The sequence below is a fragment of the Scleropages formosus genome, chromosome 6 (assembly GCF_900964775.1).
Source record: "Scleropages formosus chromosome 6, fSclFor1.1, whole genome shotgun sequence".
NCBI lineage: Eukaryota > Metazoa > Chordata > Actinopteri > Osteoglossiformes > Osteoglossidae > Scleropages > Scleropages formosus.
Window position 1 is genome coordinate 17,710,640 of NC_041811.1, and position 26,565 is coordinate 17,737,204.

Here is a 26,565-nt window from a genome sequence, read left to right on the forward strand (position 1 = left end):
ATAAGAATAAAATGTATCCTGTCCAGGGTTTCCTGTCTCATGTCTAATTCCAGTATAGGGGAGACCCTGCATTGTTTGAGCTGTTGATGAAAATAGAATAAATGTCTTACAGCAAGTTTTTAATGTATAATAATAATTATAATAGCTTTATTTGGATTTTTTCCAGAATGTAGCTACAGGATAAATTGAGGGATTAAGGATGTATTGTTAATAGTTTGTAGATTGTGATATGGTGGTTGGATTTATAGTTTGAGTTAGACTTCTGGTGCCAGTTGTATTTGTAATTTGAATTATAAGTATACCTGCTTTAAACTCATGATGCACAGTTTTTAAGACTAGGCCACATAAATGTTGCTTTAGTTCTGTCATTTTTAAAGGCTTTTTTCTTGTCTGTCATATGTAGTCATAATACTTTATACAGTAAATAATTTTGCAGTTTCAAATAATGTAACTTTTTGTGGCTGATTTGGAGGTCTTTTTCAAGCAGTAAACAGCTACACGTAATTGTCTTGTAGCTGGTAAAATGTTTGACCTGGGACGTATTGATATTTCTGTTACACAGGGCAAGACTCAGTTGTGGTATTGATTCTCTTCTAATTCTTTTTTCTAAAATCAATGATTGCAATGCAATTTCCTCTTGGCTTAGAACTTTAAGCCTGTTATCCCTTGCTCCTGTGATTCCTTAATGGTAGAGCTACCTGTTTTTCCAGGCCCTGCTGTTCTTTTACTATTTTTTTCAAATGTACAAGACAGACATCTCTTTATGTACTTAGAGTAGTGTCCCACTGCTCACAACTTAATCCTGTAGAAACTAGGAGAAAGAATCAGGATCAGTGTCAGTGTACTGCTACTTTTACTTTGGGGACATATAGCAGAGCAGACATTCTAAGTTGACCATATTAAGCATATAGATCCCTGTCATGAGGGTAGACAATATTTCTAATACTTGCATGTCCCAGTAGTCTGTGTGCCCCAGAATTTCATCTTTTAGCTTCTTTGTTCTTGTGCTACAGGGCAGGGTTAAGGTTTCTGCAACACTGCCTGCCACAGAAGACGAAGCCCGTTTCTCAGAAGAAGTGGAATTCTACATCGTACTCGAGGGGTCCACCTTAAATCATGTCACTGTGGCTCAGAGAGCTGAGGAGGGACACATCTTGTACTTTATTGTCCCAGGTGAGTCTCATATGCAGGTGTAATTCAGCTTTTTTTCCTAATGCTAATGGTAGGTTACAGGAAAGGGTTCAAATGGAAATTTCTTTCACTTTCTTAACTTGCATTGTGAAATAAATTCCTTGTTACCACATGAACATAATCAACCCCATTTTGAACTTTTGGTATTTATTTTGTGCATGAGCCAGTGAGTATGTTTAAGAAATGGATAAGGATAATGGCTGGATAAGGGACAGCTGGTAGCGTAGTTGATAGAGCTACTGCCTTTGGACCCAGCATTTGCAGTTTCAGTTCCCACCTCTAGCTGTAGTATCCTTTAGCAAGGTACCCTAAGTTGCTCTTGTAAAAATGAATTATCTAGCTTTATAAATGAATAAATCATAGTAAGTACCTTAACCTTGTAAGTTACTTTGGAGAAAGTAACAGCTTAATGAATAAATGTAGTTTGTTCTCATGCACAGCTTTAGTTTAAAGAGGTTTTAAAGAATGAGTGTTAGCAAAGTGTTGTTGAGCTCTTTATAGTGTCTGTGTTAGTGGCCATGAGAGACAAGTCCTGAGTGACATGTGGTGAGCAGTGCTCCTCAAGGTAACAGATCTCTCCATCCAGATAATTCAATTCTTCCAGAAAATAGAATTATGCAGGAAAAGAAATGTCATACATAAAAGAGGGAACTGCACTGAGGCTTACAAAAGCAAGTGAGCTTTTGCTGTATGTGAGCTGGCTAGTGATACTATTGCTGGTGTTTCTACTGCTGTGAATTTCATAAGGGTAAGAAGGACCTGTTGCTTGTAAACTTAGCCAGGTCATTTTGTACTTTTTTCAGCAGCCATGACAATACTAATGTTTGTCTCTATAAAGACTAAAAAATAAAAATAAATCCAGAAAACTGATAACAAGCACAGCACTTAACACAAAACTCAACATTTCAGGAAACAGCAGAGGATTTATTTACAAAACTAGCAACATCAAGTCACAAATAAATCACCTCCTCTATACAGCTGCCATCTTCCTCAGTCTCTTCTAATAGTCTTTAATTGGATTCAACTGATTGTACCTGGCATTCTTTTCCTGGGCTTGACTATCAGTATGAGTTAAGGGAGTGTGGCCTAAATTCCTGTCTGCTACAGTGATGTTGTTCTATTGACATGGAATCTCACGAAACAAAGACGTGATTCAAATATTGCACGGTAGGTGAACAGTCCATATGTCTGTCCATCTATGTTCAGGTTCCCTGAATCAGGAATCATAGAGTGCAAAGCACGGTAGATCTTGGAAGAGGCACTGGGTCAGTGAAATGTAGGAGATAAAGAGTATTTTGGAAATATTATTGTGAATCTGTTTCAGGATATGGCTATAAATGCTCAGTATGAACGTGTCCAATAAAGTTTACTTGCGTTTACCTGCCCGCAGGTCATAACCTCTTTGAGGTGGTTTGCATCACAGCTTACCTGTACATTGAAGGAAGGGCCATCTCCTGCCTCAACAAGGCCTCGCTGGAGTACGTCCAGGATGATGCTCAAGAACTGGCTGAGTTCCTTCTCACTCATTATCACTGCTTAAGTACTAGCAGCCACAAGGATATTATCAGCAAGTTTAGACTGGGAGATGAGGCTGACCACAGAAAAATGGATGAAAATGTCACACAAGCCATGGCCAATTTGGACTATCCCTACTCATGGAATGTCCTTGGAAGCCAGCCTGGTGAAGGTAATTTTTCCTGAAACTTTGCGAATAATAATAAATAATACAAAATCTGCAAAAAGAAGCACTTATTTTTATGATATAATTATTTACCTAAATAATTATTTAGTCTGCATGGAAAAGTTTGTTTACATTATATTTCTTCTGTTGCTGCTTAGAATTATACCTACATATTAAGTTTGCCCTCATTTCACATCTACAGACGTTTTCCGAACATTGCTGCAAGGGTGATTCTATGTAAACTACAGTTATTAGCTGACCTTGGTCATATTATTGCAAGACTTCCCCCCTCTGCCTGAGACATTGCTTTAGTCCAACAAAATGTAGTAGTGTTATGGAGGACTATTAATTTAAAAAGTAGTTATTGATGTATTGTAATTAATTATGGAAATGCTAAATATTTGACAAAATATTCAAAACTATTGTGATCCATCATCTAAACTCCTGTCCTATTAGGATTACATTTTAGTACAGTTAATTATTGTATTAGTTACTATAATAATAATAATAATTGTATTTATTAATATTATTACAATACTAGTAATTATTTGTATTAACCAGTAAGTTGTGCAAAGCAACTTACAGTGCAAGTATATGTGCTGTACTACTTAAAACCATTATATACATCAGAGCAATGTAACATACACACCCTAAAACCCATTTTTGGAATCTGAGGAAAAAAGAGCAAGCAGAGGAAACCTATAGAAATACAGGGAGAACATGGAAACTCCACACAGACTGAACAGTATTGTAACCCATGTCTGAACCCATACCCCAGTACATATGAGATACCGACACTACTCCCTGTGCTAGATTGCCATCCTATTATATAGACGTCACATAGAAGCGTTAGATCTGATGCATTAAGGATTATGGCAAATCTAAGGATATGTCTAGTAAAATAAGACAGTTTTCATTTTTGCTTCTCTGAGAAAAAGTTGGCTATAGATCTTTAATTACACTGCATTAATTTTATTTAATTGCATTAAGCCACAAGTCAAAGCATCTATTTGATTTAATGAACAGTTTTTTGCATTAACTATACAAGCACCCCTCGACTTACGCAAACAGACCGTTTTTCAATCTCTTACGTAAGTCAAAAGTTATGTGTCTCAGATTCTCCCTCCTTCCCTACCATTTAACATAGGCTAGCCTAGCCTCGGCGTTTGTTGCAAACTCGGGTGTAAAAAAAAAAAAAAAATACATAATATAATTCTCTAGTAAATGTCAGACATATTAAATGCAGTATGCTTGCAAGATGGTTCTCGTTTTCCTTGAAGTGCATGTTTACCACCAGACATCGTGAATAATGAAATGGGTAAAAAATATGCGAAAAAAGCACTACACTAACGAGAGGAGATGTGCTCAAGGCTGAGAACACACAGGAACTGGGAAGATGCGTCTTCCTGTCCTGTCTGGCTACGCCAACTTGTGCTTAACGTATTTCAGCTGTCTTGCGTAAGTGCTATCCATAATTAATGTGTATGCCGGGAATTTTTTTTTTTACATAAATACGGATTTTCATAAGTCAGATTTATGTAAGTAGAGTGGTGTCTGTATTCGTGATCTGATGTCTTTTTTTATTTTAAGAGTTTGATATTGTTTTTGCTTTTTTGTATGTTGATGTATGGTAAAATGAAACCCAAAATAATGAAAAAATAATTATTTTTGGGAGAAGAAAAAGATAAGATTACAAAAGGACTCTGCAGATGAGAAATTGCAATGCTGTTGCCCAGTTTAAATAAGTGAATGTGTGTTTGGTTTATTAAAACCAAATTCAATTTACTTTTTTAATGTAATTATGGTGTCTGCTTCATGGCAACGCCAGATGAATGTCTTCATAATATCATCTGACTAAACAACAGATGTTTTGAGTTGATTGTTCAGCTCTGTAGGGTTACAATACCATTTTATACAGTAACTGATGTGCAGAAAATATTAGTACATCATAATTAAGTTTTTGCTTAGGTGATTGTGCATAATCAGAATTGTATTTTTTGGCTGTATTATGTGATAGTTGTGAAAAGCCCTGTAGATTAAAGGAAAAATATTTTTCATGTAATTTAAAAATAAAAACAGCTTGGTACGGATATTGTTTATAAATTTCACCTTCTCCCATCCGGGTTCTGATAGAAATTGTTAACCAGTTACATATACTGGCTTCATTAAATTGAATTCGGCTTTGAATTACACTGTGGAATGCCTCTTTATACCTTATTTGGATAAAACAGTAGATATTCTGTTAAAAAATTTTATAATGTGAGAGGTGAAGTTTGTATTTGAGATAAGCATGTGTTTTCACTGAAGGTAGGTTGTATTCATTGAAAATGTCTCTGACACAATATTTCATTTCTGACATGATGTTGCAGAATGTTGCTGTGTTTGCCAGTTGATTAGCCATGACCAAGGAACATACAAAATAACATTTAAACCAATACAACAGAGCAGAGCTTGAACACAGTTTGTCTTCATCAAATCTGGTAATTTATTGAATTACACATCCAAGCTTGAGTACTACACAATACAATTCTGTTATCCCTGGCTGTCATGTTTCTTTATAAGAAGCATATGAACTCCATTCATACTGAAATAGTGTTATGACCCAGAGGCTCCATTAATAGTTTAAAATATCAGGTTCTCTTATATCCTTTGCTTGGACAGCATAAATTTTGTATTAATCACTGTCTTTAAGCGAAGATTGATTTAGATGACTGTTTCCTTGCTATTTCGGACCGATATGAAAAACGAAAGGAATGTTTCCAACCTTTTGGTTGAAATGGAAGCCGTTGCAGTCTTTATACCAGAAACAGCCCTTTTAAATGCAAAATCAAACATACATAAATTCTTTATTGATCCTGGGGGGAAATTCAGTAAATTTACATTTATCTGATACTTTTCGCCAAAGTAATTTGCCAGGTTAAGATTACAATTATTTACCCATTTATACAACTGGGTAATTTTACTGCAGCAGTTCAGGGTAAATGCCTTCTCAAGGATATTACAGCCAGAGGTGAGAAACAAACCTGCCACCTTTGGATCCAAAGACAGCAGCTCTAACCACTACACTACCAACTGTCCCCGCTTGGTACCATATTACTGGGCAAGTGATGTGGTACCATACCAGATATTTTATCTCAGTGCTTTTTTTCACTGAAATAATATCTTCCTGTATGTTCTTAAACTGAATTTTTATCTAAATCAAATTAAAGCTCTACAAAATTTCTGTATTGGTCAGCCTACATTAAGAATGTAGGACAATGGAAGATGGTTCTGGTGTTAAGGTTAGTTTTTTTCAGTTAAACAACATCTGCTGCTTGAAATATATAGATTTGTGACATTTCAGACATGCCAGGAGTATTTGTTATATGAAGCTTATCAACCAATTCAAATACATTGCATGTGTACATTTTTTTTGTTTGCTGACACTTTTCTTCAAAGCAACTTAAAATGTTAAACTACTTACACAACTCTAACCACTATGCTACCAGCTGTGTTTGGCTGTCACCTGTTTCTCTTTGAAGGCTTTACCTGTGCTCATTTATTTACTATTGAAGAAACCCTGCATTGGGAAATGGGTTGATTCTGTGGTTTGTGTAAGTAGTATATTTGTCTGTAAATACGTCACAATGATAGATTTAAAGATTCTATGGAGTACTTACATCAAGACTGTGCCAGATGACTATAACTCAGAAGCATTTATTGCGAAAGGGTTGTGATGGAAAAGATTAGAACAGTTATACAAATGGATTTCCTAAGCAGAAAACAGAATAACAAAAAATTGCATGATGATCAATATGAAATGAAAAGATCAATAATATGGTAGCAGTAAATATACCTGCATTTCTGTTCGAATTTCCACAAATACATGGAACTACAGCACAACACCCAATTTGAGAATAAGATGTGAAATTCATTTTAACTTTTCTTCTGATAGCACTGCACATTTAAATTACAGACCAGACTGACTATTTTCCTTTTTTCTAGCATGTCTTTGTAGTTATTTCCACATGATTTAATATTTTTTGCAAAAGTACATTAAAGAACAGTTGTACTCTTGCATAGTTATAAACAAGTTCTCATACATCCAAGTTTAAAATGTACTTTGAGCAGGATATATGAAATAGGTGTTATTTCTCAGGTTACATTTACAACATACCTTTTATTTCATAAACTTTAAAAGTATCTAGTACACTGTGGCTGTCAGTATAATGGAGTGAGGGTCAGCAGGCTGTCAAAGCCACAGCCTCTAGGTATTGTTCTTTAGCATATTCATTTATTCTGAAATATATGGGCAATTTACCAATTTATAGAACTGTACTCATTTTGCTGGAGCAAATGTTGTTAAGGTATATCAGTGGGGGCTTGTTTTTGAATTTTAACTGTGCTATGACAACATGTTGAAGATAAGCTTCATAAAAACCAAACCTCCTGTAGAAATGATGCCATTAATAAACTTTAATCATAGTACTGCATGACCAATAGGGGAGGAAAAGTGGGAAGTATGTTAACATCAAAAGTTATGAACTCTAGTTAATGGTACCCCTTGACATTTTCCAGGCAATCTATAACATGCTGTTTTGTATTTGATGCCTCAATTGACTGTACTCAAATACTTCAGAGAGGTTTGTACTGTTTTTTGTGAAAGCATTAAATGGGAATACATCTCAAAGGAATACGGCATTGCATATGAGGGGACGTGTATCATTATATTTACTTTTACATTTATTCATTTAGCAGATGCTTTTCTCCAAATCGATGTACGTTTCATAGAAAATACAATGTGTGCAATACATTAGCAGAAAAAGAGACATGGATGCAGATGTGTGATTCTTAAGTGCAGTTAGTTTGTTTCTTTCCACTATTCCATCACTACATTGGGTTGGGGCATTTTTGACAAAAATGATCAGATGTACTTGACCAAACAGTTTGTTTATGTAAAAAATAACAGTAAAATGGAGTAATCGTTGGAACTCGGCTGCTCCATGGGAATGGGAATCAGAATCCTACAGATAGCTGAAGCTTGTCTACAATGGAGGATTGTGCAGGGCAAATTGTGCAGCTTAATTTGTGCCCGTTGGTGAGATGGTGGATTGTCCATGCGATGTTGTCAGGTCGAATTATCTGATGGTTGCCTCATTTGTTGCATTCTTGCCTCTGTGAGAAGCTGACAATGAGGCCCTCTGGGGTTAGAACTGATTTTAACAGCTTCAGGAGTATTTGTGAGAAAGCTCAAAAAGACCTCAGCACAGTAACAGGTTTAAACTGTGCAAAGTGGATTTTGCCATTCCTGCTGTCTGAAATCATTCTCATTTTCAGATGACTTATCAGCTTTCTTAAGATTATTAGAGTATCAGCCTTCAGCTTTTGTCAGCAGAAAAAGGGAGGAAAATAAATGTATTACAGCTTTGGATGACCTGACACAAACAAAAGAAGCATAATAGCGTGTGAGCCCAGTCATTATGTGTATACATGTGTTGTTTGTCTCAAACAGGAATTGCAGGTTTTCAAGTCAAGTTAGGGTGGTGTTTCTCTCGTGTATAAATGGTTTTAAAAGAACCACTCTGTGAACTGAAAGAAAGAAAGAGTTCAAATGTTCTCTCAGTAAATCTCAAACAAGTGTTCCAGCTGTGTTTGTTATGTAGGCAGCTACATAACTGCCCTAGTTGTTAGGGGGACAGCTGGTAGTGTAGTAGAGCTGCTGCATTTAGACCCAAAGGTCATAAGTTCAAATCCCTTCTCTAGCTGCAGTACCCCTGAGCAAGGTACTCACCCTGAATTGCTTCAGTAAATTGTCCACCTCTATAAGTGGGTTCTAAGTTCCTTTGGAGAAAACCATTAAATAACTGTAGTTGTAAGACAGTTACTTCTCATTCAGACACACTCCTGTTCTTCCACAGTTTAGGAATATATAATGTTTAACTGTGAGCCAATTTTTCATGCTTTTGTCATTTCTGTACTTTGGTATTGTGTCATTTTCTCCACCTTACGAAGACAGCAGCTTCTGAAAAACTTTATAAGGTAAACTCATAACTCAGCGGTGTCATTGTGATTAGTTTTGATGCTAAAATTTTTCATTCGTTACTGAGACCCAGAATTTACCTCCATTTATCACCACATCCCATTCAAGTGCATAATTAATTCAATAGTTAGCATTATTTATGATAACACAATCTAAGAAGGCAGTTTCTGTTTATTAATCATTATCATACTTTGTTTGTATACATATCCTTGCTCAGCACTTTTGTGCCTGTTGAAGGCAGGGTTATACCCTATACACTGCATCCTGACTTTACATTTGATGTGTGTTTGTGTTTTTAAAAGCTGTTTCTTGTAAAATTCTCTAGCTTTTTTAGCATTCTAAATTTTATGTCATAGAAATTATGTGAAATTAATATTCTAAATTTGTGGTTTGGCACCTGCAGCACTGAGAAACCTCTGGCAATAAAAGAATGGTGGTATAATTAGTTCTTTAGACCTGTACCCTGTGGAGTTGTCTGTTTCTACTGTACATGGTTGCCCTGTGATTTATTAATGAATTTTGAGCTTGGTGTGCATTAACATCCCATGTCAGAATCTTTTGTGTGCAGCACACTGAGAGCGTTGTGCTGGAGTCTCACCCCTCCTCTCTCTCTCTCTCTCTCTCTCTCTCTCTCTCTCTCTCTCTCTCTCACCCCCCCTCCCTTCCCCCACTGTTGTCGTCCTCCTCCTCGTTCTCCTCTCTCTGCTGGCTGCTTTGCAGAACTGCAGCCCAAGGAGACCTTGCTGCACCTGGCTGTCAGGCTGGGCCTCTCTCGGCTCTTGCAGCTACTCCTGTGTCAGCCTGGAGGCCTAATGGCTGTAGCTCTGCCCAACGAGGAGGGTGACACTCCCTTGTTGCTGGCACAACGTTCTGGAAGGCGGGGCCTGCTGGAGCTGCTCAACAAGTGAGTCGATACACCCTCTTTTATGCTTGCTTCACAAAACCACTGCTGATTCCTTCATTGGTAAGAATGTTTTACACTGTACTGCATACCTATTTGTGAAACAGTACAGTTATGGAGTAGTACTCAGTTCTCTAGATTTTGTCTTAAATGAGAGGTTATTCAGTAATCTCCTTAAACAATCAGATATGATGTACTATCCAAAAGCAAACAATACCAAGAACACATTCTATGTAATTTAATACTTATGCTTTTTGGTCTCACAATTCAAAATTTTTAGCAGTGCCAATTACCTTTATTTTCAAACTTTTTAACCCTTGTGAAGAAATTTACCTTAATGTAGGGGTTAGAATTAATGTGTTTTGGTTAATGTTGGTTAATTTTGGGTAATGAGTTTTTTGGTTAATGTTACAGAGGTGCTGCATAGGTATTTCCCCAAGAGAATTAAGCAACACTAGTGTGAATAGGAAAGTAACATGTTTTTGTTTATGGTTACAGTATAGATTTTCATATCAAGTAGCAAAATTTTTTATGTTGTGATGTGCCTCATTTTAAGAAATTGCTTGCAAATTTGCAGTAGCATGCAAAATCCATTCAGCAATTCATTACAGTAGCTCCTAGTGATCAGATGCAAGAAATTTTTTTTGGGGAAAAAAATTTTTATGTCGTCCATTGTGTGAATAAAGTGGTAGTGTAGTAATGTAGTGTATTTGGCATATCTGCATCCAGATGTCTCTGTCTGTTGGTATGGCTTTAAGATTTTAGAGGCTTTGTGGGAAGTGCTTTGAAATTCCACAGGCATGTCTGTCAGCCATGTTGGGTGTGTTATTTAATTGAATGATTGTGGAGTCAACAGAGTAATTAGCAAGGAAGTTTAGCTGTTTTTTGGGTTATGTATGCATATTTTGGCAAGTTTTAGAAAGTTGTAGAAAAATATACAGTGCTGAAATCATGGGTTTCTCATTTCTATGTATGTAAATGACTACTGTATATCTGCAACTTAGGCTAAGTAGCTATCCCCATATATGTGTGTGTTTTACATATATATATGGGGATAGCTACTTAAGTTGTTACAGTAAAATTACCCAGCTGCATAAATGGGTTAATAATTGTAGGTATCTTCAAATTGTACATCTCTTTGGAGAAAACCATCAGTTAAATGAATAAAGGTAAATAGGTAAAAGGTATAAATAATCAACTTAATTCAGTTCCTCTAAGAATCATTCCAGCTGTACTGTGACAAACAGTTATTGAAAGGCATTGTTTTTTCCATTAAATAAAGGACAGAATGAGCAGGAACATTCCAGTCATTCCAGATCTCTGAATAACTGTTCCGTCTTGAGACGTTCACCTTCAGGGATTTCCTTTCTGCACTCGGCAGCCCCCCAAACCCACTGGCCACACCTCTGGCTGGGATGTCACAGGTATGGGCTGACAGCTCCCGGCTGCTGCGCTTCTGTCATGAAACTGAGACTCTGACCCTGACCGTTCAGCAGATCTCCAGCATAAACCAGCAAACCGCAATTCTGCTCCTCAGAAAGTGCTTGAGGGATGATAACTTCCTGAGGGAGGTAAGCCCAGGGCTCTGCCCCATGGGTCAGTGAGTGTGTGCTTTATATCACAATGTAATATTTGTTTATGGAGTGTATGATATTGTAATGATATATAAAATTACTGTGGTAGAAAATATTGAAAACTGTTATGGTTAATGATGACGTCTCTCTTGTGCCCTATGCAGTATTTGAGCTGATACTGATAATATTACTGATTCAAAATTTTATGTAAATATTGAGGAATGTGTTTAGTAAATGCAGATGCAAAATCTTTTTGAATGTTAAAGAATTTCTAAGCAGCCTTTCTAATCCCTTTCAGTGTCACTAAATAATCCATTTTATGACAAGTCATTATTTCTGAGGTTTCTTTTGATTATGAAATTCTCTTAGATCAAAGCGCTTTCAAGAAGTGGACTTGAAGAGGAATATGAAAGGGAAGACAGTGAAGGCAGCACAAATATGAAAGGTAATTTGATGTTATTTATTGGTGAGTCGTTTGTGCTCTACTTCTTGCCAAGACTCTGGTAAAGATAATGTGATTTTCCTTTTCCTAGTATTACAGGAACAGTTCTTTTGTTTGTTCCATGGAACAGTGCCAGTGGTTTATTTTTTCCACCCCTTTTCCTATTATTTAAAAGGAGATGAACAAAATGCACCTCTTGTACATTCTGTGGCCACCTGCTTCTTTTCACTTTGTGTGTTGCAGGATTGATTAGATGATTTCACATTCCTGAAGGAGAGCACAATTCCACCAGTTCATTAGCAGCCCTGTAGGTACTCTGTTGACTATAGGTGTTACTGTGAGCAACAAAGGGGGCACAAATGCAGTGATCTCACTCACCCAGGAGAATATCGGACAGTTTGTCTTCCCTGGGCCTCCTTGAACATGGGTTCTAGTTGTTGGGTACACAGTAATTTGCTGCAATGCAGCCAGGGAAGCCCTAGCTTTTTTTCCAGGAAAATTAATAGATGTTTTGTAGCTGTTTAACTAAAGAACAGACAGACAATAGTGCACTGGCTAGTTCATCCTTTTCAACAGTCCCTTATTGCTCTTTGTGCTCTATGATTGTTATGCTGAAAATTTTTTAGGGCAGATTTGCATTTGTAAATACATAACACACAAAACTCAGTCTACTGAAAGATTTCTGATTTTCAGCTGGGAAATTAAAAAGCAGCACATGGGTGGCCCAGAAAACTGCTGAATCTAAACAAAAGTCACACTTTTCTCTGCTGCTCTTGTAGGACTTCTGCATCAACTCTAGGAAAGAATAGACAACCCAGTAGACATCCCTGAAATAAATCCTTCAATCTATACACCGGGCGGCACGGTGACAGCGAGTAGTGCTGCTGTCTTACAGTGCCTGGGTGGTGTGAGAGGACATGGGTTCGATCCCTGTTCAGTCTATGCGGAGTTTGCATGTTCTCCCTGTGTCTGCATGGACTTCCTTTGGGTGCTCTGGTTTCCTCCCACAGTCCAAAGACATGTTGTTCAGGTTCACCCATCATGTGTCAGTGACAGAGAGAGTGTGTTTCACTGATGTATGGATGAGTGACCCATTTTAAGCAGTGTATCTAGCAGTGTAACTTACCTTGGTAAATAAGGTGTGTGGGCTGATAAGACTACATACTGCACTGCAGCAGTAGGTGGGATTTGAACCTGCAACCTTCTGACCTGAAGGTAGCAGCTCTAAGTACAACATTACACAAACTGCTCCAATAAGAAGGTGATCAGGAATCATGGATATTCTGATAAAGTTTTATGCAGCTACTTGTGTGATGAACATTGGTTCATATGGTGGAAAGAAACAAACTGCAAAGTATCACACGTCTTTAAGTTTCTCTTCCTGCTAATGTAATGCACACATTGTATTTTCAATGAGATGCATGTCGCTTTGGAGAAGAACATCTGCTAAATGAATAAATGTTAATGTAACTATGTAACTCTAAATGGGCAGAATAGCAGAGAGGCGAAATTAGTGTGGTTTATAATCAGAGATCGGGATCAGGACATGAGGTCTGTTTTCATTACAGTGGCCTTTCCTTCACGTCATCAAAATCATGATGAGGTACCAGCGTTTGAAAGTTAAGAAAATAAACCTCTCTAATCCAAATTCTGTGACTGCATAATCACATTAATCTGCCAAATCAACATTAATGACTATCCACAAAAGTTGTTGGTTCTCATTTGATTAATGTGATGTGCAGTTCATGCATTTGTTCATTATTGTGCCTTTGGTGCTTTTAGTTTCTATGTATAGTTTTACTTTGGCTCTAAGGTTTTCTCGTAACTGAATTTGAGTTTTAAAAACCCTGACCATTTTATTTTTAGTTTTTCAGATTTGCTTTTATATTGACTTACAGAGACAGAAAGTGCATATAGTGCAGTATTCCATTTTTATTATGTTCTTGAAGTTAGGCAGAGATGCAGAAGAATTTAATCACTATCAAACTGTAGAAATTAAGTCATAGCATATGAAAGAAAAATTGCCTAAAATACTTATTTTGCAATGTATTTTCTGGGAAATCTTGTCTGAGTGCCTGTGTGTTGTTCAACATCTCAAAAATGTTTGTATACAACTCAGCGAAGTTGCATGTATCAGCCTTAGAAGTAATTTAGCCCAGCAACCTAAAAAAATTAGGAAAGTGCCAAATTTTAACCAGTGCCAGAGCAGAAAGTTTAAAGTAGGAAATGTTTAATTAATTCTGGCACAGTTCAGTTCCTTTTGAGGTAATTTAGGGTTCGAGTCCCGCTTGGGGTGCCTTGCGGCGGACTGGCGTCCTGTCCTGGGTGTGTCCCCTCCCCCTCCGGCTTTACGCCCTGTGTTGCCGGGTAGGCTCCGGTTCCCTGCGACCCCGTATGGGACAAGCGGTTCAGAAAATGTGTGTGTGTGTGTGTGTGTGTGTGTGTAGCCAAATTATAAAAATGTGGGCATCATGAAATTATAATATGCACCCAAATAATTATAATAATTTTTTTCAACGTAAACACATTCAAAACCCAATGTAAGTGTGGACTGTACGATGTAGCAAGTACAGTGCTGTGAGCTTGTAATTATTCTTCACTCACAGAAGTCAGATTCTGAGGGTTTCTCTGCTACCAGTTCACCATTAATAGCAGCAAAGCCAACCCCTTCTGTGGGAGTTAACAGATCTGGCAGAGCTGGAGCTGCAGCAAATCGCTGTGTTTATTACATTTTGCTGGGAACACAGAAAGTTCTTTGTGAGATCTCAGCAGTGTTGTCCCAAACATCTCGAGTCCTGAGAACAAGTGTATTCAGTCACTCCTGGGTGGCCCTGAGTGTGGTTGCAAAGATGCTGTCGCTCTCCATTACGGGCCCTAGTTCCGGTTGCACGTAACCATAGCAACGTAAGGTTTCATTGCAGTCCATTTGCTGGGTTAGCCAGGGCCTGTGGTAAGTCAATCCAATGTGTAATGTGTCTTCAGGTTGTCACTTGGTGCAGGACTGACAAGCATATCATTCAGCTTGCTCAGTTTATTGCAATGAAAAGCTCTTCAGCAACATCAATTTATTTATTATCTGTTCGCAAGCCATTTAATGAACAATATTCAGTTTGTATAGTTTTCAAAATGACATTTTTTCAGATGTTGCCATGTAGTTTAAAAGAAATCAGTATTTTGGTGGATCCTGGGATAGTAGACACATTGCAGTTCAACTTACTAAAATGTTACCTCCATATGTTTCATATGTGTTAAGATTTGCTAAAGAATGTGTCCTACATTAAGTGTAATCAACCATTTGCCAGTTGCCCATATTAATGTTTTGGCCTTTTAATGAATGAGTATGGTCTAATATATTCATAGATGTTTGTTTTTTGTGTTATACAGATTCACGTCAGGAATTATGCAGACAGGATCATACAATGGAAGACAAGGTGAGTGTGATGCTTCTAGAGCAATAATAGTATTCTCTATGCTAAACAATATTAAATGGTCACAATAGTTTTTAATTATTTTCTTACTCACAGATTACTTCAAAATCTTGTTTCACTGTGCATCCTATGCTTGTGAGTTGCTATCCCAGTGTAAACTGGTATATAGTCCCCTGGGAAGAAATGGTGGAGGTGATTAAGTATAGCTATGATGTGGAAAGTCAAGGTAGATTTTCCTCGTAGTCTGTTAAATTTAACTTTTTTCCTGGGATTGAAATTAAAGACATGCTTGGAAACCAACAGAAAGTGCAACTTCTTTTAATATACAGATACTTTAACAAAATGACCAAGACACAGATAAGTAATTCTGTTCCATTATTTGCATGGATTATTTGATTTAGTTTTTCTCTTCTTAATGAACTCTGTTAGGTTAGGGTTAACCATGGTAATAATAATAAATTCAATATAGTACCATTAGAAATAGCTTTAGAAAATGTATTTGCAGTACATTTTGGAGGCAATCCATGTGTTTGTGTCATTTTGAACTTTTTCATCACTTCTATCAAACTTGTATCTCATATTTATCTCAGCATAGCTGGAGATTCTACCAGAGGCATTTGGCAAGTAGCTAAACACTTGACTGCTGTGCATTAGTGCTACAAGAGCACTAATCATATTTTTTAGTATTATATTAACATCTGTAAATAAATTATATCTATTATGGCCTTATAAGTTACCAAGAACAAAAGTTTCACCAGAATGTAGTAATTAATCATAATTTAACAGCTTGGCTTGTTATAATGGATATGAATGTTAGCTAAGCAGAGCTTGAGTTGGTTTCTGCTCGAGTGCCTTTTTAGTAGTAGACATACACACACTGACTGAAACTGCTTGACCTGAGCCTAACCTGACAGCAGAGGGTGCAGAGCTGGAGGGGAAGGGGACACACCCGGGACAAGACACCAGTTTGTCATGAGGCACCCCAAGTGGGGCTTGAACCCCAGACCCACCAGAGAGCAGGCACAGGGCAAACCTCCTACGCCACCTTGCACCCCCAACCCCCCTGTAGCAGTAGCTGTAGCTGTAGCTGTAGCTTTCTGGACAAACAAGAGGGGGGAAAAAACTTTAATCCTATGTTCTTAGTCGGTCCACAAGAGGTCCCCATTATTTCTATTCGTTCTGTTTACCTCATTGGCTTGTGCTGTATTGTGAAGCTTCGTGATTTCACTCTGTTACATTATGCTGTATTTTTTAAGATTGTTTTATAGTTAGAGAATCTGGCCAGGGCTGGATACATTGTTTGGGGACTTTAAGAGGCAGGAGGTGGGGTTCTATAGACCCCTGAAACACACAATTTACTTCACACATCCCCCATTGATTGGCTCTCAAGATAATATTTTTAGTCCCCTCTTGTTTATCTCCCTTTGACATACTGTGAATGACATGAATTCACGTACATCTCTTCCCCACACAGGTTTCAGAAGAACAGTTCTCCCTCTTTTCTGTTGAAGAGCAGCCCACTCCTGGTAAGAATTTTTCTTTCTAAAACACTCAGCCTTGAATATCAGATTCATCCAGAGATGCTGTACAGACTTTATGTAAATTTGTTTTGCATTTCCAGGATTTTTGTCCTGAAAAATTGGCAACCGAGAATTAAAATTTACTGAAGCCAGAAAATATGTACATTGATTTTTTTTTTTTTTTTTTTAGTGTTTTTGTTAAGAACCACCATTCTTCTGTTTGTTAAGCTCTTTGTGCACAGAAGTGGTTTTATTGGTATAAATGCAGTCACCTTTAATCATCACTCTTCCTGGTGTCCTGGTGAAGGCATTGGTAGACAAGATCCTGCAGTATGAGTCTCTGTGATCTGCCAGGTGGAGACAGTGGGAAGGACAGTGTCCTCCTCTGCATTCACACAGCATTTCTAACATCTTTCTTTATGGCCTGCCAGCATAGATGTACAGCTGATAATGTTGTGATTATACTACATCCCAATTAAGCAGAAATTAATGTTTTGTAACTGAGACACTTAAGGTTACATGCATTCATTTACCGTCACTTACTTTTGTAATAATTTTTACTCTGTTTATTTTTCCTTTTGATATAATTCTTTGGATGTGCTTGCAGCTTGTATTTTTGAGCCTGAAATACATAAATATGAAATATTATTAAAGTGTTGTCAAAGAAATGTATTTCAGTTTATTTTCTGGAGTTAAGAGTAGAAATATGTAAGAAAATTTTATTAATCGAAGAATAGAGGTTTTAAAAAATGTTTATATTGAAAAGGCATAATTATCAGTTAGTTATCAGGTGGTGTCTCACCTTCCCTGATTAAAACACCTTTCCCTGGTTTTTTTCCTTTTTAAATTCTTTCTTTTAATTTAGAAGTCTGGGCAATTTTTGCTGTCCAGGGCTCATCATTCTTACAATTGTACCTTTAACATTCCCAAAAAAATTATTTTCCTGTATTGGCCACTGTAAAGCATGTTGCATATACATCATATTAAACTGATCATCAGTTCCTGAACTTTGAAGAAGTTCTTGATTTAGCATCCTAGGTGACTGACTGATCAATTGTCTTGGCAATTCATTTAGCAGTTTGATAGATTATTAATTTAGAGGAATTGGGATCATGTTTCGGAATGACAGCCATTCTGCATGGTTGCCAGTCCATTCTAGATAGCCATCAGAATGAAGAAGTGGAAGCATCTGCTTCATCAGAGTCTTATTCCCTCTTAGGTGGAATGTTGTGGTTGTGTGCTTAACCTTATAGCTTTACTTTGGCAAGCAGCACAGACAGTTAGAATTTTGTTTTTATCATTCCTTCAGCTAGTTTTCCAGCTCTGTCTTTTTATTTCGTGCCTGTTCCGTCAGTGTGTCCATCGCTATAAAAATCACAGGTTTTCCTGTGGTGGGGGGTAGTTGTTGAGTTGCAGTTTAATGTCCTTCTGCGTTTACTTTAGTGATAATTGAATATGAAAGAAATGATAAAATGATGAGCTGCTGTATGTTAAGCTCTTATTTAGGACAAATTTCCAATTAACATAAGAAGTGTTAGTTCACGATGAAGCATATATTGTAGCATGCTGCGCTCTGGGTTCAGATGGGGCGAAGAAGGACGCACAGACGGCATTCACTATGAACGTTTATTGAAACACCAGCACACAGCAAGAGGTATCAACATGAGTACAAGGAAATAACGCTCTTGGTCTAAGGACCTGCACCTCAAGCCAGCCTTCCCAGCTTGCTTAGTTCCCCTCAGGGTTTCCTTTCTGTTTTACTGGCCAGCACACTCACTCCTTTATATTCCCCGTGAGTCCCCACAGTGGTTGAACACAATTCCATTTTACCCACAATTCAACTATTTACAATAAACCCATTTTCCAGCTCAAACTCCCAGTAACACGGGTTGTTACATTACCATTTATATACTATGAATTGTGCACAGATGCTTTGGAAACAGTCCTGTAACTGGTACTCAGATAAGTGGTGGACTTATATAAATACAGTGTTGAAATGGATTTTGTGCACTTTTAAATTGTTAAATGTTCTGATTTATTCTTATAACGATAATAATATTACAGGTACTATAGTGTTAAGGACATAGATTCAGTACCTTAGGTTTGTTGTGCAAATCCTGTACGGGAATCTTCCTGTGATAATTGTAAATGAAATTACTACTGTAAGACAGCCAGTAAAGAGTAAAATTAAATGAAAGTATTGTGAAAGGATTAACTATGTAGCAGAATCATAACAATGTTTACTTATCTTTGAGGTTCAAGTGTTTAGTGCAAGTTAACACACCCATGGCAGAATGTAGAGTTGGACTGCAGTGTAAAATTTTGACACTCTACAGAGCAACAGGTAACGTAGTGTTTACAAGTGTGAACCTGTAAAGAAACGGCTGCTTGTAAGCGACAAGAACACATGTAGAGGTGAGAAACCTACTTCTTTGAATTTTCCATCATTTAAATAGGTAAAAGTATAAGCTGTAATATTACTTTCAAATAGTCTTCAGGTAATTTGTGAGATAAATAATCATTTATTATGATCTGATTTAACAGCTTACCATCATGGTGGATGTTAAGGACATTGGACAGGTCTGTGAAGTAATGTGAGAAATCATGATTCAGCGATACGTTTCAAATGTGTTAGTGTGGCTGATTACCGTGCTATGGAGTGTCGAAAGAGGTTGAGAGTGACTTGCCCTAGTATACACAGTGATGGGTGACAGATATTTTCATGTCCCTGTCATGTTTCCTCCCGAGGATCACAGATAAGCAAACTCCAGGCTGCAGAAAATCTGGAAATGCAATCAAGGTTGTAAAAACATGAGGTGTGCTGGCAGGTGGGGGGGTAGAGGTTTTTGGGAATGCTTTTTGAAAATAAACTGGTCATTTTTTACAGCATATCTCTGCTGTCACAGTTGTATAAATATTTATCTCTTTAAAATTATCTGTTGTCTGGACTGATGATTATAGTACTACCATTAAAGAAATGTTGAGAAATTTGGTTAATTAACCATTATAGGAGTCTGGACAAAATAATGGAAACAACAAAAGAAAGGAGTTTGTTTGAAGTAATTAAATTATTGTACAGTTAAATGCTGCAACAAAGCTGAGTCATATTAGGTTGATTTCATACTAAAAGATGTATGTCAATTAGCATTTTCTGTGACTTTTCAAAGCAACATGTGGCAGCTAAGAGTTCCAAAGAGACCAAATAGTAGATGCCTGAGTTGCAGGTGCATTGGTCACAAAAACTGCAAAATTATACAATGTAACAAATGTTATGTCTATTCTTTTGCACTTTCCATTCAGTTTTGTTAGATTAAGCATACTTTTGGTGTTAGTTCTTACTATATGTCAGTTTTTAGAAAAATATTCTACATTCTTGAAATTAGCAAATTTTGATGGATTTTGCTACTGGGTTCCAAGTGCTAAATATTCCAGTACCTTTTAGGAGCTGATGCTTTCTGGAATGTTTTGGTACTTTCTAGAATGTTCTGGTGCCTTCTAGAATCTTCCAATGGCTATAAAGTACCAAACTAAAACTAGTCGTATTTTTGTAATCATTAAAATTTAATCATAATCAATGCAAAAACAGACATAACTAAGAACTTGAAAAATTTTGTTGCAGTGTGTTGTTTATGTTAAGTGGAACGGTCTCAAAAATAATGATGGCATATGTCAAACATGGACAAAGTGCTTTGACAAAGAAGAATAGTAGACTCAAGGCAAAGCTCACCATCAGGGTTAGATGGAGACTTTACAGGATAGTTACTCAATCCTACAAAACGACAGCCTCAAAAATTACCACAGAAGTGAATCAGCACCTCTGTGACCCAGTCTCAACAAGAACTGTAGGCTGCATTGTGAGCATCACAAAACTGGAATTTATGGCCAGCCTGCTAGTTGGAAAGTGCGCGTGTCCAAGCTCAACGCACAAAGATGGATAACGTGTTGTAAGGAGCACAGAACCTGGAACCTTGAGCAATGTCTGAGTCCTCTTTCACCCCATTTCCTATATCCAGGAGGGTTTACGTTTTGAGAAAGCCAAAGGATGCCTTCACCACTCAATGTCTGTTGCCAACTGTTAAACATGGTGGGATAATGGTATGAGCAGTCACCTCACTGGAGCTATTATTTCCATTGATAGTTCTGCATGGTTGTATACCATCCAATGAATATAAGGCCATGTTTTAATGATGCCCATTTTATGAGGCTCCATGGCTCATACTGTTTCCTCACAATGCCCCCATATTCCAGGAGGATTTAAATGCAGATGAAGTCATATTCCTTCTATGGTCTTCCCAGTTACTAGATCTAAGCATCACTGAAGTTTTATGGGAAGCCGTGGAGCACAGAATGCAAAGATGGTTTTCACCTTCATCTGAGACTTTTCTTCTTGAAGAAGCTTATAATATCCCACCTCATAAAGTTCAGGACTTATATGATGGCATTATTCCAAGAAGGACTGTGCTGAAAGCAAAAGATGGCACTGCCCCTTATTAGGTCTTTAATATTTTCATACTGATTCAGAAAATCTGCACTTTTTTTGTTATTTTGTCCACCTCCTGTATGTTAGTATTTTCAGAAGTATGCCAGTTCTGTTTTGGAGGAGGGGTGAGAGGCTGATTTAATTTAGTACATTATTGAGTTAGTATACTGATTCAGTACATCAGCACTTTTCCTGGAATAGGCTGGAATACTTACCACTTAATTTAGCAAGTCTTCAGCAATACAAATTAATATGGTTTTTGTATGATTCAAAAAAGAAAAATTGGCTTGAAGTCAACGTGTTTGGCTTGAGGCTGAACCATAATGAGTTGTAAATGCCTTGTTACCCGCAAACTACTGGAAATACCCTCTGGAGACATGAAAAGCTCATGTTGGACTTCTGCTGCAAGTTTCAGCTCAAGTAACACAAGCATCATTGTCTAATCTTTACATTATACATATTAACTGAGCAATAAACTGCTACAAATATTCATTAATTACAAGCTTTTGCTTCTGGGAGTACTCACTTTTTGTAAACATCCTGTTGTGAAGGAGTAAAATAAATTAGGTACAATTGCCACTGTGAAAAGTTCACATTAAGGGTATAAGCGGGGTACTGCATTTTGAACTACTATCTTTAATCAATGGCTGATGTTTGAAGCACTTAGATGTAGCGTATCAGAAAATGTCATATTGTATAAAGCATATTATGTGTTTACCTTGTGTTAGGACCATGGAATTCTGTATTTTATTACCTATCATGAAGCACTCACACCACTATAACTCTCTCATTCACTTTTGTGAACTGCTTGTCCACATCATGGCAGTGGTGCCAACTGTAACTACTAGCATTATATAATTTAGTGTATAATTTATCTGGTTACTGAGATGTGTGACACGAATTGCAGACTTCTACCTTTAAATGAGAAAGGGAAGGGGGATGTACTGTAACTCTAAGGGATTGTCTTTATGAGTAGTTAATGCATAGTTTTTGTGAAGATTGTTACCAAAAGTTTCATACTGGATACCAATACATATAATATATTTATATTATATATTTAGTATTTATATTTGGAAGAAATGTTATTTCAAAACAGAGTGATGGACATTAGTTTGTCTACCTGCTTCACTTTGTCTGTGGAGTAAACATAACTATGGTGTCAAAACATGCCTTATCCAAGAGATAATAATCATATCGTAGTCTTCAATTGCTATGCACATAATTTCAGTGATGTTAATGTTAAACTCAGATGCCATAGTCTGACAAAAGCTGACATTTAAGGTGATACACATGTTAGCTTTCCTTCCCCAACATTACACTCTAGTCCCTGCTGGAATTGCCCTTCCCATTTCCCTGCTCTGGCTCTCTCTCGTTCTCCCTCTATCCACATACCCCTTTGTCTCACCAGGTCCTACAAGGACACACTGCAGGCTTAGCGGGAGGCCGACACAGAAGTTTAATGTGAGTTTAGTGAACAAACAGCAAAGCAGGCTCTTTATTCCTCTAGGCTTTCTCTCTCCCTTGCGATCCTGTATGGGGGCATTGTCAAAGGAGTCCTGTGCAGCAGAGACGCTGCTAGAGGAGGGGCCACTTTGGCCATACTGAATGCTAATTACCAGTGAGTTGTTCAGGGAGACTCTAAGAATGGAAGACTTGTTGTGAATCGGCCACTAGGTCTGATTTTGCTGAGAGCAGAGGTTGTAAAACTGCCAGACTTCAACACTGCTAAAATTAGGGGACCTCTCAGTCCCCTACTGGCTGCCTTTGATGATCTAATGAGCAGTGGAAACAATCGGAACTTACTTAGCTGTGCAAACTCCATGAGGACAGCCCCCTGAAAGGGCTCACTCACTCTCTCTTTTTCTCACTCTCTCTTTTTTTTTGCTCTCTTGCTCTCTCCCCTTCTCTCTGTTTCTGTCTCTCTCTGCCTCTCTCTCTGTCGCATTCTCCCCTCATTTTTTTCGGGTCTCTAGTTTGCTCGCAGATACGTGAGTGTGGACAATACGGGATTTACCGTTTGTCGAGAGGGTTATCTCGCTTTCTCAGCTGCCAAACTGTGTTGGCTGCCAAGACCGTGTGGCTAAGCGGCTGGGGCGGGGGCATGCATATAGTGAAAGGAAAGAAGGAAAGTCAATGGAAAGAAACCTCTGGATCCCTCCTCTAGACCCCCAGGACTCTCCTCTGACTGTTTGTGCTTGGAAAGCTCTGCCATAGCAGCTCAATGGGACGGAAGCCAAAGAAAACCTGAGCTCTGTTAGTAGATTCACTCTCAAACCCGGTCTCACTCTGGAGCCGTCACTCTGCAGGGACCACCGACCTGGCTTCTGCCCCCTGTCCACATCCCTCCCCTCCTGCTTTGTCTTTTTAAGATTTTTTACAAGAGGGTGTCCTTCAACCTCCCCGATACTTCTTGGCCAGCTGGGCTCCAGTAGTTTGCTTTTGCATCAAAACCGAAAAAGGTGAGTTAATGATTCATCGCCTTTGGCTGACCTTTCAAATTCTTCTGGACGCCTCGACTCGACTCGTATTTGTCTCCCAGGAGGATTTCAGGACTATCATCTGGTGTTGCCCAGCTCTCATTTGTGCCTCTGGATCCCACCCCAAAATACACCCCTCAATCCCTCTACCCTTACCTTGTATTTGGGTCCATCTCTCACGTTGTCCCCCCACCTTCCTGCTGTGGTCGGACAGTAACTGTTTGGCTCCAGCTCCAAGTGCTGCACTGTGGAGAACAACGTGCTTGTGTCTGTGAAAGCATGCTGAACTGCTCCGTTACCTCAGAAGAGCCCGTCTGAAGGACACCAGAGGCGAGCATGGATTCCGACTCGGATTCCCCCTTTAACTACTCTTGGCCTTCCTTCCCCAGAATGAGGATCAGACGGAGGATCTCAAAACCAGGTAAAAAAAAAAATGAAACAAGCCAAGAAACAAACAAGCAGTATTTTTTGTACTGCCTGGCCATGCCTTGTGATTTGGGCTGTATTCTGTAAATATTTACAAGAGAACTTGCTCTTTCCTTTGTAGGCTAGAATTTAGTTATCTTAAAAATGTCAAATCAAAGTGATTTCCCCCTCCACTCAGGTGAAAATGTAGTACGAAAAATTAATGTTAAATGTTTGACATACATTTTCTATGAATAAATACAATAATTATAGTTTTTTTGCCTCTACTCTGTTTCTTTTTTTATGGTCCATTGTTACTTATTTCAACAGTTCAGAATAAATTTTGCTTACCTCATCCAGACCTCTGATTGTCACATGCTATGTTAAAATTGAGAAATTGCTGTTCCCTCTTATGTCTTCTCTGAAGTGGTGCAAAGATTAAAAAAAAATAGAATATACCATTGTACTTCCATTGATGATATGCAATTTGAAAATCTTAAAAGTCTGTGTTATTTTCCTCTAGATGGTGTTTGCCTATAACTTATTCTGATTAATAGTTGTCAGCTTGTTGGCATTTTTACAGCATAGCGCAACAATGTTGTCTGATCCATTTCCTAGTGCTGAACCACTCAATACCGAATCAAAGCTCATAAATCAAGGTAATTTTGAGCAAACGCTTTCTGTGAAAAGTGACAGCAGAGCTAGATCTTTGACATTATTGGAGAAGATCTTTGAATTGACTAACTATAGGGTTTAGTTGTATAGTGCCCAGTCATGTTTTCTTGCAATAGCGTATTGCCAGTTGAGTTACCGCATGTTGTGTCTTCGGCCTGAATTGCTGATTCTAGACTTGTTTTGGCAGGAAGAAAATCTTGGGAAAATTAAGTTAAATAGTCTTAGAAATAGACTTTTAAATAGAGTATTAAATATTTGAGTTTTTTGAAACTGTCTCACATCATAATAGGATGAAGAAAACTTATTCTTTCTTGATGAACATGTAAAAAACATGATGCATGGGGATTTTTTTTGACAAATCGTAAAAAGTTTTGATAGCATCTCGAGAAAATATTGCCAGGAAGACATGCGGAATATTCACTGTAAATATGAACATTTGCCCAGTTAAACTATTCCTTAAACTATTAAACTCTTCCTTTTTACACATCTCTGCAATGTTTCTTAGCCTTTGTTAGACTTGAAGTTTCAAAATCCACTCAGATACTGCTGATTAATTCCTGTAGCTCCAGTTTGTTTGCATTATCTACATGGTTATTTAAGGTTCTCAGAGGACTTCAGAAACAGACTAAATGATGGATTCTGACCCTGAGGGTATTTGAGTGTGTTGTATAAAAGCTATTGTATCCTTCCATGACTACTTTACCTTCAGTGCTAACATAAATACAGTGCCAGTATGAATCAGAGCATGCAATAAGTAAAACTTACTTAAAAAGAGGGAAACTCTTGTACATTCTAGTTCTGCAGACTTTACTTTTTTGCCTTTGGCAGAAGCTTTTCTGCAAAAGTTGTGTACAACTGTGAGTGTGCTTTTGTATATTTAATCAATGGACAAAGATCTTTAGATAGAAACACATGATTATCAAAGCACAGCTTGTTTGTTTAATGCTGCTGTTTTGCTGGTACACATTACTCAAGTGGCTGCGTTTATAAGGGGTATTCACATTCTTCTTATGTCCCTGTATTAATTAAAATGCTTGTGATAATCCTTGCAAATTTATTGTATGTTAGTGCTAGTTTACAACAAAGCTATGCAGTGAAAGCCATTGTCCTAATTTGTATAATAAGGTATCACAAATTCGTGTCAGTGAAACCATGAACACAGTTTAGTCCATACATATGGAGTCAGTTGCAATCAGGGAATTTTTTCTCAGCAGTATTACCTTATTTCTGTATGCTTTATGCTATTAGAGGGAATGGCAGAGTCTGTAGTACTCTAAAGCCAGTCCACTGCACCATCTTGGCTCCTCTGCTAACAAGTAATTGTCTTTTTTATGAAGTGATCAGCACAACTGAGAGACTTAACAGAGGCGCTCCTCATCTTGTGTTGAGGCTGTTCTTCTTCTGCCAGAGATGAATAGACTCAGACATGCCCTGTTCCTCATCCACCATGGTGCTGAGATACTCAAACGCAGACTGCGTTGAACTTGGCCAAAGAGGCTCTGCATTGGCAATCTGAGCATGTTTTCTGATGGAGGAAAATTTAAAAAAAATGTAATGGGGGGAATATAATTTTTTTTATGGCAACTATAGAAGAAGTTAAGTGCATTTTACGTTTTTGTAATAATCTCTGTCCGCTTAACTGGAAACTCCTTAACATGTCCAAGAAAGTCTTGGAAAATCCAAGGAATGAATTGCCGCAGGTGTAGAAAGTGCATAAATTATGTGGCTGTAAAAGGCAGACGATCAGTGATACAGAAGATCTTTAATATTTT

At 37.7% G+C, this 26,565-nt stretch overlaps 1 protein-coding gene across 2 annotated transcripts in view; it reads left to right on the forward strand.

The window, feature by feature from the left end:
• Positions 1-26,565, forward strand: part of arhgef28a (Rho guanine nucleotide exchange factor (GEF) 28a) — a 77,139-nt gene that overhangs the window by 13,945 nt on the left and 36,629 nt on the right. For both annotated transcript variants that reach the window (XM_018736684.2, XM_029253141.1), the window contains exons 3-9: positions 1,014-1,173; positions 2,582-2,878; positions 9,612-9,795; positions 11,174-11,363; positions 11,736-11,811; positions 15,193-15,239; positions 16,711-16,762. In XM_018736684.2, coding sequence (XP_018592200.2) covers positions 1,014-1,173; positions 2,582-2,878; positions 9,612-9,795; positions 11,174-11,363; positions 11,736-11,811; positions 15,193-15,239; positions 16,711-16,762 — 1,006 coding nt within the window. The remainder of the gene's footprint in view (positions 1-1,013; positions 1,174-2,581; positions 2,879-9,611; positions 9,796-11,173; positions 11,364-11,735; positions 11,812-15,192; positions 15,240-16,710; positions 16,763-26,565) is intronic.